The sequence below is a fragment of the Sus scrofa genome, chromosome 13, assembly GCF_054392235.1.
Source record: "Sus scrofa isolate SSC_HxYL_T2T_F1_AM1 chromosome 13, Sscrofa_HxYL_maternal_Yorkshire_Landrace_v2.0, whole genome shotgun sequence".
In the NCBI taxonomy this organism is placed as follows: Eukaryota; Metazoa; Chordata; class Mammalia; order Artiodactyla; family Suidae; genus Sus; species Sus scrofa.
The window spans coordinates 106,368,340-106,380,127 of record NC_139395.1 but is presented as its reverse complement, the minus strand read 5'-3'; the positions used below and the strand labels follow the sequence as shown (position 1 = coordinate 106,380,127).

The following is an 11,788-nucleotide window of genomic DNA, read 5'->3' as shown; positions in this document are numbered from 1 at the left end:
TAATGGCAGTGGAGTTGGCACTAGAATTTAGGTCTTCTGATTTCTGGGCCAATACTCTTTGTATCACTGGGGACTTGCTCCCATTTCTAAAAGAACCCTACCCTGGGACTCCAGCACAGGGTGAGGGGATTCACGGGAGCTGAGCTGGCACTGAGATTAGGTCTAAGAAAATAGGTGGTGGGCATGCACCTAGAGAGGCAGCAGCTGGCACGGCAGCAAGAGTACTGGGGAAAAACGCTACCCTGCAATGCCATCTGCCAGCGTGTTACAGGCTTTGGTTTCTCCCAGTCACTATCGGCAAGGAGTTGCCCTGGTAAGAGTGTCTCGGCCCTAGTGACCAGGGCATGGGTCTCTCTAGCACTAGCCTCTCCATATCTCTTGAGGGTGTCGGCAGAGTTGTACCAGGGTGTCCAGCTTGATGAGCAAAGCACCTGCCATTCCACCAGGGTCCCCCAGATGGAAAGGAACATTCTCAATTCAGATGGAAGCAACAGGAAAACATCGTCACTGAACTCAAAGACATAAGACTGGGCCTTTCAGGAAAAGAAGCATACAAACCAAAACAGGACAAAATGAGAATAGCCTGGACTTAACCAAACATGCAAATGGCATGGAGGAAGCCAGTAGTTTTCGAGGATCTGCCACTTGCGTTTTGCCAGATGGCTCATTTTTCATGTCCTGGGAGCCGTCTGTTCCCAGCAGAGCGTACTTACTAGAAAGCTGCTTCTGGAGCTGCCGCACCAGGGCAGCCGTCTGCTGCTGCTGCTGGGTCTGCTGCAAGCCTTGCCTGGGAAACTGGAATCAGGAGAAAGGAGGGAAATCAGTTCCCATCACGGACAAGAGCAGAAAGTCTGCAGTGTGCTTTTAAACAGTGCCCAGGGCCACACCCAGGTCAATACCCGGTCATCATCTGAAGTGCCCAATCCCTTCCAAAACCCATCTCTGGCTGGTGACGTGGCCTTTACTGGAAGAGCCATGGCAGAAGGAGCCTAGTGGTGTCCAGTGGCTCAAGTAACCTTGTGACCTCATCCTTCACCCACTGACTGGTTAGTCACACCATGTTATAAGCCATTTACATCTACAAATTGAAAGCTGTCTGGTGGGAGGATTTGGGCAAGCACCCCAGGCCTGGCCTTGGGTTAAGGGTGAATGAAGACAAGAGCATAGTGAGGAGAGAAGGGGCCTGGGTCTAGGATTCATCAGGGGATGAGTCATCCAAAGCAGGATAAAGGTTGGGCAGGGGGAGCCCAGTGAGGCACCAAGGACCACACTTTAAGAGGCCCTGGCTTCCAGGGTGGTGCAAGTGCAGGCATGATATAAGGGCCTGTGCCCTGGTTCTAGCCAGTAAGTTAATACAAGAAATTGTGGTGGTTATTTCCAAGAGGAGGGACAAAAACCTATCTGGCAGAAGCAAAATTACCTTTGATTAAAATCATCAATAGTGCTGCTCTACTTTTTTCTTTAACCTTCCAATTTCAGGCTACCAATCTATTCTTCCTTTTCTTTATTCCCTGTCCCTCTCCTCCTTTCCCCCAGGCTTACTGCTGAGGTAACAAATGATGTGCCCTGATGCAAGGCTATCTTAATCAGATGCACATTGGAATGAACTGTGCAATGTCACAGCACCTCCACAGGCCCACCCCATCCTGAGCTGGTTTTGTTTATTGTTTTGTTTTGTTTTCTGCCAATTTCCTTCCTACTGGGTTTGTGCTGGTGGAACACACCTCAGGCTGGGATGGCTGTGGCTCATCAGCAGCCCTCTCCATTTTTCTCCCTCTTCTTGCCCCACTGCAAGGGGTTAATTGCTTCCAGCCCTGGGTGTTTTATTATCCTTAGTTTCCCTTAACCCTGCCCAATCTTCTATGAATAGTTTTCTTTTAAAAACTCAATTACCCAATATGAGTGCAATATCTATTTCCTTCTCAGAGCTTACCAAATATGGCTGAAAGTAGCCCAGAATTGTAGTTGGGGTTGTCAGATTTAGCAAATGAAAATACACAATGCCCAGTTAAGTAATGCCCACAATGCTTTCAGATAAGCAATACATACTTTTTTAGTTTTAAGTATGTTCCAAATATTGTGTGGGTCAAATACCACATTTAGTATAAGTATGTCCCACACAATATTTGGGATAAGCTTCTACTAAGGAGTTAATCATTGTTTACCTGCAACTCTAATCGGGAGTGCTGCATTTTTTCTTGGCAATCCTAAATTAGAGGGTGTTGTCAGGTTAATTCCTTTAAAACCGAATATTTGGCAAGACAATTGGCTCAACTGTTTCTCTCCCACTAGACTGTGTGTGACTTCAGGACAAAGACTTGGGCTTATTTCCTAATGTATCCTAGTATTCAGCTGCACACAGTAGGTGCACAGTGAAAACAAACTGAAAGACTACAGTTCTTTTAATTTCTAAGTAACAAGAAAGGTACACTTCCACCAATGTTAACATTTTCCCTGATACAACTCAGAAAAATAGCACCTTTCCATTTTATTTTTCTATTGCCCAAAACGGGAGGAAAATACATATGGAACTGTTGGTAACATAAATAGTGATTTTTTTTTCCATTCAGTAGGTTCTATGTATATTTGGAAATATTACCCTATTTATTTAACAAAACCTAATGTGACACTAGGTACTAGGCAGTGTCCTAGACATTTTAGGTTTATACCAGCCCATTTAATCCTGCTGTGGTAGGACCTAGCCCCAGCCTCTCATCCAAAGTCCTTAGGGCAGATGTGTTTCGGAATTCAATGCATATCTGATTTACCATGAAACATTCATAACATAGTGACTAATCAAGGTCTACAACAGTATTCCACAACCAAACATATTAAATTTCTACCATGAAACACACAAAGAATCCTACTAGGTAAGATAAATGAAAAGAGCTTCATGTCCATTCTGGTCAGCTTTTTACTACCAAAGGAATTCTGGTCAGATGTGCCTATTCAGTGAATTCCAAGTAAAATTTCCATTTTCAGAGGTGTTTGGATTTTGGAAATGAATATAAGTGATTGTGAACCTTAACCACTATTATTCTTACTTTCAGATGAGGAAACTGAGGCTCTAAGGGCTTCTGTCACTTGCCTATGACCTGTGTTTTAAGTATTGGGGCTAGAATTCAGACACCTTTCTGGATCGTTAGCCATGATCCAGTGCTATCCTTAATTAGAACTATTAGCTTTCGAAAACTAATTTATTTGAAAATAATCAGATTTTCTAAGTGGTTGGCTGCAAAGATATCTAATTTTAATTTATCAGCCGATTAAAGGTACACAGTGCATAAATATTTAACCTTTATTCATTCAACAAATACTTAGCTGCCTTCTTTCTGTTCATTTGAAGTCTTTTCACATAGAGTAATTCACAGAACGAAACAATGTAGTAATCTCAGATTCTATATTTTGAGGAGCCAAGACAGTATCTAGGAGCCTGGGAAGCTTGTGTGTGTGTGTGTGTGTGTGTGTGTGTGTGTGTGTGTGTGTGTGTGTGTGTGTGTGTGTGTGTTGGGGGATGACAGGTGGCCTCTTCGATGGTGTTAAGAGATAATATGCCAAGATTCTATTAGGATATCTGCAAGGTCAAAACCATTTTAATTATAATATGAAGATATTATTTGCTTTCTCCCATTTTCATTCTCTCGTGTGTCTATGTAATGTGATACTGCAACAAACGGAATGTCTTCTATGAACTCATACATTAAAAAAAAAATCTTCAAAAATGTAAGACAATGTCCTTCTTACTACTTTTTAATTTTGATATACACTTTTTTCATAAAAATCTTATTTCTGTTAATATGTAATGAGTTTATTTTAGAAAAAATGACGAAGTATTGTTAATATTTATATTTTAATTTCTAACACAGTAATATGCAAAGACATGCTCTTTGAGTTCACAATAATTTTGAACAGGATGGGGTTCTAAGGCCAAGAACTCTGAGCCCAGCTTCCTTAGGCTTTCCAGGAGGAAGTGGTGGGATAGATCACAGTCTCATCTTCTTGTTGTAATGTTTACCAACTAAGGTGTTTACCTAAGTTGAGAGTTTCTCTCAAACCAACATGATATTTTAACTTGCTTTCACCTATATATTAACACCAGCAGGCCAGAGACTCTGTGTGCAATTTCCCTGGGCCCTGGAGTACTTGCTACCAGAGGACAAGGTGCGCCACCAACATCCCTCAGAAGGCTCACAGATAAGCATTTCAAATTAAGTCACTGAACTCCTCCTGCAAAGATCTGGACCCTAAATGTGGCTGATGCAGCATAAAACCACCTGGGGAAATTTAAGGGGTCATTCTCAGGCTCTTTCTCAAACTTCTTCTATTTAAATTCCTGGTGGTAAATGTAAGGGAAATCTCTATTTATAAATGGTTCCCCCAGGTGGTCTGATGTTTGCCTAGATTTTGGAATTTGGATTTTGGGGTTGAAACCTTTTTTTTGGGGGGGGGTGTCTTTTTGTCTTTTTAGGGCTGCACCCGCAGCATGTGGAGGTTCCAGGCTAGAGGTTGAATCAGAGCTATAGCCGCTGACATACACCACAGCTGTAGCAACGCGGGATCCAAGCCACATCTGCGACCTACACCACAGCTTATGGCAATGTCAGATCTTTAACCCACTGAGAGAGGCCAGGGATCAAACCCGCATCCTCATGGATCCTAGTTGGGTTGGTTAACCACTGAGCCACGACAGGAACTCCATGGAGTTGAAACTTTAATTAATCAAAACAGATCAACAAACAGGTCGACTGAGGTTCACTAGAGGCCTAAAAATCAGTCTTTTGGTGAATCTTCCCTGCTTAAATGTGATAAATGAAGAGTGAACGATTTTTCTAGACTCTATCCAGAGAGGTGATCATGGCTTCTCTCATCTCTGTGCCTTTGCAGACGTTAATCCCCCCTCCTAGAACACTCTTCCATCCCCCTACCCTACAGGTTCCTCCTGCAAAGATCAGTTTATATTCTCACCTATCCCCTCAGGCATTCGAAAAGTGAATCACTGCTGTCATTCCCTTAGCCCTGTGTAGATGCCCGTATTAGCAAATGTGTAACAGGCAATTGCTGCTTTAGCTTGTGTTCTGGGTTCTGAGCTTCTTGGGGCAAGAGCAGAGATGGACTTCTGCCACAACCACAAGACAAAGCACAGAGTTCACGAACATCAGTCAGGTGTGACCAGCCACGGCACTGCCACTCTCCAGTAAGCCCGTTCCTGATGAGGTAAAACAATAATTTAAAAATGTATTTGGGAGTTCCTGTTGTGGCGCAGTGGAAATGAATTCGACTAGTATCTATGAGGATGCAGGTTCGATCCCTGGCCTTGCTCAGTGGGTCATGGATCCAGCGTTGCCGTGACCTATGGTATAGGTCGCAGACTCGGCTTGGATCCCAAGTTGCTGTGGCTGTGGTGGCAGCTGTAGCTCTAATTTGACCCCTAGCCTGGGAACTTCCATATGCTGAGGGTGTGGCCCTAAAAAGCAAAAATAAAATAAAACAATAAATAAAATAAATAAAATAAAATAAAATGTATTTGGTGTATTTTGAATGATCCCCATTGGGACAACACGCATTTATTCAAGAATAGTTAATTCTTCAATCATCATTCAGGCAAAAACATATCAGTAAATAATAATTTCTATATAAATAAATGTCATTGAATCTTTTTTTGTCTCAGAGCAACTAACTCATACGGGCTTATCCTTTCAGCATCAGAAGCAGACCCTGACCAGTTGTGACCCGAGCAGAGCTGATGCAGTTAGTGACGGACCCTCACGCTGCCTCATGGCAGATGCAGACGTCTTGCCGTCTGAACTGTGCTTTCCTCTGCTCCTGGATAACATGTGGGTTTTTTCCTTCATGGCCATACCATTCAGCAAATGAGTTCTCCAAATCCAGGTACTTTTCTGAGTCCCAGGGACTCCAAAATGAGTAAACACAGTCCTTGACTCCTGACAGCTGTGTCCTGACACCTGTGACTATACTAGCAGTAGGCAAAGGAGCAAAGTCCCAAGGCAACACAGTTAGTTTAAACCTGCACAGCCAGCTGAAAGGATCAGCAGACAGATTTGCATTCTTCTGATGGACAAAACACAAATCTTTATCTAAACCAGCTTTAGCAGAATAGACTGGAGCACAGCACAGAACCCTCCACTGAGCACCTGGATGGAAGGATGTGTTCCAGATGGTACACACACAAAGACACCTGCAGCTGGTGGATTTTAGACTATTTAGTGTGCCTTCATTTGCAAGTTAACTAGTAATTTTCACTGAGCCATTTTTATTTTTTTTAAGCAGGGTGAAAAGAAGAATAAGTTTATTGAGATAAGAGATGCTGCTAGAGCAGCAGGACAACTTCCTGAAGATCATTGAGCTGTTTTGTTTTTTTTTTTTAAATCTGCAGTTTTTTAGTAAAAAAAAAAAGTATCCTGTTACCACAAATTCCCGACAAATGTCTTCCCCACTGTGCTATAAACACTAGTTCTCCTTTCCCTTCAAAAGAGAAAATAAGGGCATTCCTGTTGTGGCTTAGTGGTAACAAACCTGACTAGCAACCATGAGGACACTGGTTCCATCCCTGGCCTCTCTCAGTGGATTAAGGATCCTGCATTGCCGAGAGTTGTGGTGTAGGTCATAGATGCAGCTTGGATATGCTGTTGCTATGGCTGTGGTATAGGATGGCAGCTGCAGTTCCAATTCAAACCCTAGCCTGGGAACTTCCATATGCTGTGGGTATGGCCCTAAAACGACAAAATAAATAAAACAAAATTCCAAATTCATGCAAAGGAGGCAACCTGGCTCAATAAAGTTCAATGGACCTAAGTTCTTCCATTTGAAAAGGAGAATATTATCTGGCCAATTCTGCTTTTATTGGTTGTTGTTATATTTATTTGGCCGAGTCATTCAGTGGTTTGATGTGGGACCTCAATTCCCAGACCAGGGATCGAACCTGAGCCACAGCAGTGAAAGTGCTGAGTCCTAACACTAGATCACCAGGGAACTCCCTTATCTGGCTACTTCTGAATTCCAGCGGCATTCTGAAGAATTTCCCAGTTTTTCTGTCTGGCACATATAAATTCCTTCAGGAAGACTAGATGACAATTTCCTGCTTGATCTTTAACTAAAAGATAATGCTATTGTTATTAGGTGACAATTGCTGCAATTATGCATATTTTTTAAAGCGTATGTTCAATATAACATGATACTGACACAGTCAATTTAAAAAGCCAACCTTGGAAGTTCCCGTTGTGGCTCTGCAGATTATGAACCTGAGTAGTATCCATGAGGATGTGGGTTCAATCCCTGGCCTCAGTGGATTAAGGATCAGGCATTGCCATAAACTGTGGTGTAGGTCGCAGATGCAGTTTTTGTTGTTGTTGTTGTTCTTTTAGAAGGTATCCTAAAATTTTTATTTTTTTTATACAATGATTTTTATTTTTTCCATTATAGCTCGTTTACAGTGTCCTATCAATTTTCCACTGTACAGCATGGTGACCCAGTTACACATACATGTATACATTCTTTTTTCTCACATCATCATGCTCTATCATAAGTGACCAGACATGGTTCCCAGTGCTACACAGCAGGCTCTCATTGTAAATCCATTCCATGAGCAATAGTTTGCATCCATTAATCCCAAGCACCCCATCCACCCCACTCCCTTCCCCTCCTCCTCCCCCTTGGCAACCACAAGTCTATTCTCCAAGTCCATGATTTTCTTTTCTGTGGAAAGGTTCATTTGTGCCATATATTAGATGCCAGATATAACTAATATCATATGGTATTTGTCTTTCTCTTTATATTTCTGACTTACTTCACTCAGTATGAAGTCTCTAGTTCCATCCATGTTGCTGCAAATGGTATTGTTTTGTTCTTTTTTATGGCCGAGAAGTATTCCATTGTGTATATATACCACATCTTCCAAATCCAATCATCTGTCAATGGACATTTGGACATTTGGGTTGTTTCCACGTCTTAGCTATTGTGAATAGTGCTGCAATGAACATGCAGGTGCATGTGTCTTTTTCAAGGAAAGTTTTGTCTGGATATATGCCTAAGAGTGGGATTGCTGGGTCATATGGTAGTTCTATGTACAGATTTCTAAGGTACCTCCGTACTGTTCTCCATAGTGGTTGTATCAGCTTACATTCCCACCAACAGTGCAGGAGGGATTCCTTTTCTCCACACCCCCTCCAACATTTGTTATTTGTGGACTTGTTAATGATGGCCATTCTGACTGGTGTGAGGTGGTATCTCATAGTAGTTCTGATTTGCATTTCTCTAATAATTGATGATGTTGAGCATTTTTTCATGTGCTTGTTGGCCATCTGTATGTCTTCCTCAGAGAAATGTCTATTCAGCTCTTTTGCCCATTTTTCCATTGGGTTGTTGGCTTTTTGCTATTGAGTTGTATAAGTTATTTGTATATTTTAGAGATTAAGCCCTTGTCAGTTGCATCATTTGAAACAATTTTCTCCCATTCTGTAAGTTGTCTGTTTTTCTTATGGTTTCCTTTGCTGTGCAAAAGCCCATCAGTTTGATTAGGTCCCACTGCTCTATTTTTGCTTTTATTTCTATTGCTTTGGGAGACTGACCTAGAAAACATTTGTAAGGTAGATGTCAGAGAATGTTTTGCCTATGTTCTCTTCCAGGAGTTTAATGGTGTCTTGTCTTATATTTAAGTCTTTCAGCCATTTTGAGTTTATTTTGGTGCATGGTGTGAGGGTGTGTTCTAGCTTCAGTGATTTGCATGCAGCTGTCCAGATTTCCCAGCAATACTTGCTGAAAAGACTATCTTTTCCCCATTTTATGTTCTTGCCTCCCTTGTCAAAGATTAATTGACCATAGGTGTATGGGTTTATTTCTGGGTTCTCTATTGTGTTCCTTTGGTCTGTATGTCTGTTTTGGTACCAGTACCACACTGTTTTGATGACTTTGGCCTTGTAATATTGCTTGAAGTCTGAGAGAGTTATGCCTCCTGCTTGGCTTTTGTTCCTCAGGATTGCTTTGGCAATTCTGGATCTTCTGTGGTTCCATGTAAATTTTTGGATGGTTTGTTCTAGTTCTGTGAAAAATGTCATGGGTAATTTGATAGGGATTTCATTGACTCTGTAGATTGCTTTGGGTAGTATGACCATTTTCACAATATTAATTTTTTCCAACCCAGGAGCATGGAATATCTTTCCATTTCTTTACATCTTCCTTAATTTCCTTGATTAATGTTTTATAGTTCTTGGCATATAAGTCCTTTACCTCCTTGCTCAGGTATATTCCCAGGTACTTGATTTTTTGAGGTGCAATTTTAAAACGTATTGTATTTTTGTATTCCTTTTCTAATATTTCATTGTTAGTACAGAAATGTGAATGATTTCTGAATGTTAATCTTATGTCCTGCTACTTTGCTGAATTTGTTGATCAGTTCAAGTAGTTTTGGGGTTGAGTCCTTGGGGTTTTCTATACATAGTATGCAGATGCGGTTTGGATCTGACATTTTGTGACTGTGGTGTAGGCCAGCAGCTGCAGCTCCAATTCAGCCCCTAGCCTGGGAACTTCCATATGCTGCAGGTGTGGCCCTAAAGAACAATAAATAAACAAAAATAAAATAAAATAAAAAATAAATAAAATAAAATGCCAACCTTCTACAGCTTTCTGTTAGCATGTTTTCCTGGTCACCCAAATAGGACACCCTGTGTTTAAGATGAAAAGAAATAACAGAGCAGGGTGGTATAAACATCTTTTTCTCAAAAGCCAGAGGCAGCTTTAAAAAAGAAAAGATCATACCCTGCTAACATATTTAGTTGGGTTAGTTTAATCATAACACTTCATAAAGGTTTAAAAGTATTTTTCAAATCAAGAACCATAACTTAGGCCAAATCTAGAGATGTCATGCCAAATATAATTTTCCGGCAAGGGCACCCACTCTCCTACCAGAAGCTTGTCCTTCATAGAAGACAAGTGACTTAAGTAAGCAAATGACAACTCCAGATTTAATGTGTAAGCACAGGCTTTTTTTATATTTTCTTTTCCTTCTAGGAAAAGTTCTGTTTTCCAATGACACTTTTTGAAAAAGCACCAACTTTTACGTTAGTTTTGACTCTTAGTATACCTTTCATGGCAGTGACCATCTTGTCTTTGGGGTGTGATGGTCACTGGCCTACATGGCACAGCTGCTGTTGTCAACAAAGAAACAGACTCACAAGGGACTAGTCAAAAATCAGTGAATCAAATCTTAATGCTCTTGCAGATCCGCTGCATTCAACCTCCTCCTTTAAGACTTCCCAACCTTCTTATACTCCTTTTAACCTCTGTTATGGGTTGAATTATGTTCTTCCCAAAAGATATGTTAGTGTTCTAAGAGTCAATACCTCAGAAAGTGAATTTATTTGGAGATTGAGTCTTTACAGAGTCAAGTTAAAATGAGATCTTAGGGTTGGACCTGATCCAGTATCACTGGTGTCCTCATTAAAAACGGGAAATTTGGACACAAACGCACACGTGTAAGGAGAATGCCATGAGGGGATGAAGAGAGAGCACAGGGAGATGTTACCATGTGCCAAGTGTCATTGAAGATGGCCAATAAACCACCAGAAGCTGGGGGAAGAGACGTGGTGCAGATTTCCCCCTCATGGCCCTCAGGAAAAGTCAGCTCTACCAACACCTTGATCTCAGACTGTGAGATCCTACATTTCTGTTGTTTAAGCCCCACACGTTGTGGTACCTTGTTACAGCAACCCTAACAAGAGAATACAACCTCACTAGTGCTTCTACTACTTTCCAGGTGCCCCAGTGCCATTCTGTAGTTTCCGATGAGTCTAAGCCACTTGGGTGGAAGGGAACAAGCATGGCACGTCATCTTGTGCTCCTTGACCTTGGGCAGAGCACTGACCTGGACTACACATATGAGTAAGCACTTCTGACTTGTGAAAGTCACCAGACAGCAGGAAGATAAGTCATTGGGAGGGTGGTGGCTGTGGTAGGGCCATCACTTCTCCTCTGAGACTGCATGAATGACAGATCTGAATGAGTCAGAGCTGGCATCTCTTCAAAAGCCAGCTTACTGCTCTGTGTCCAGCACAGAAACAGAGAGGGAAGAAAAACTAGCCAGTAACAAGAATTGGATCTGCTGGAGATGTTTATGTAAATATATTTATAATACATATAACAAATTGTCATAGAACTAATAAGAAAAGGAATGGTACGTAAAGATAAAAAGAGATATAAAAATTTTGTTAACATGACTGAGGCTTTGCGCTATTGCTCTTCTGAAGATGTACAATTAGGACTTTTTCTTATACTTCTATTTTCTTTTATTGTAAGAAGACAAAAAAAAAAAAAAAGAACAATAGAATGTATATCAAAAGTATCTCCAGTGGCACTGTTTTTGAAATTGGAAACAATCCAAATGTTCAACAGTAGGTGGGGTGGTTAAACAAGTTAATAGCAGAGCAATACAATGGACTGACTTTACAACTATTTAAAATTACAAACATGTGGACTATATTAATAAACTCAGAAAGATATGTAAATAAGTACGCTGTAATAAAAGTATGCCAAAAAAATGACTTAGAGTAATTCAAGAATCTGGGATCACGGACCATCCCTCTAACTTCTCATTCTGAAACTACCTGAAATCTGAAATCCTTCACTCCAGATTTAGAGTGATAGCCATTCTTAAGACTTATGACACAACAACATTTCTTCCTTTGTACAAATAGCTGCCTCCTAGATTACAATATAGTGCTCCAAACATTAAAATAAGACACTGTGCTTCTCAAGATAGCTTTTTAAAAATTTCTGC

General features: G+C 41.0%; 1 protein-coding gene across 31 annotated transcripts in view; it reads right to left on the bottom strand.

Moving 5' to 3' along the window:
- The window catches only part of MED12L (mediator complex subunit 12L), a 354,400-nt gene that overhangs the window by 5,481 nt on the left and 337,131 nt on the right, over positions 1-11,788 (bottom strand). For all 31 annotated transcript variants that reach the window (XR_014824163.1, XR_014824164.1, XR_014824168.1 and 28 more), the window contains one exon: positions 714-795. Coding sequence is in view for 26 of the 31 variants with exons in the window: in XM_084990033.1 (XP_084846159.1) it covers positions 714-795 (82 nt within the window). In the remaining 5 variants the exon portion in view is untranslated. The remainder of the gene's footprint in view (positions 1-713; positions 796-11,788) is intronic.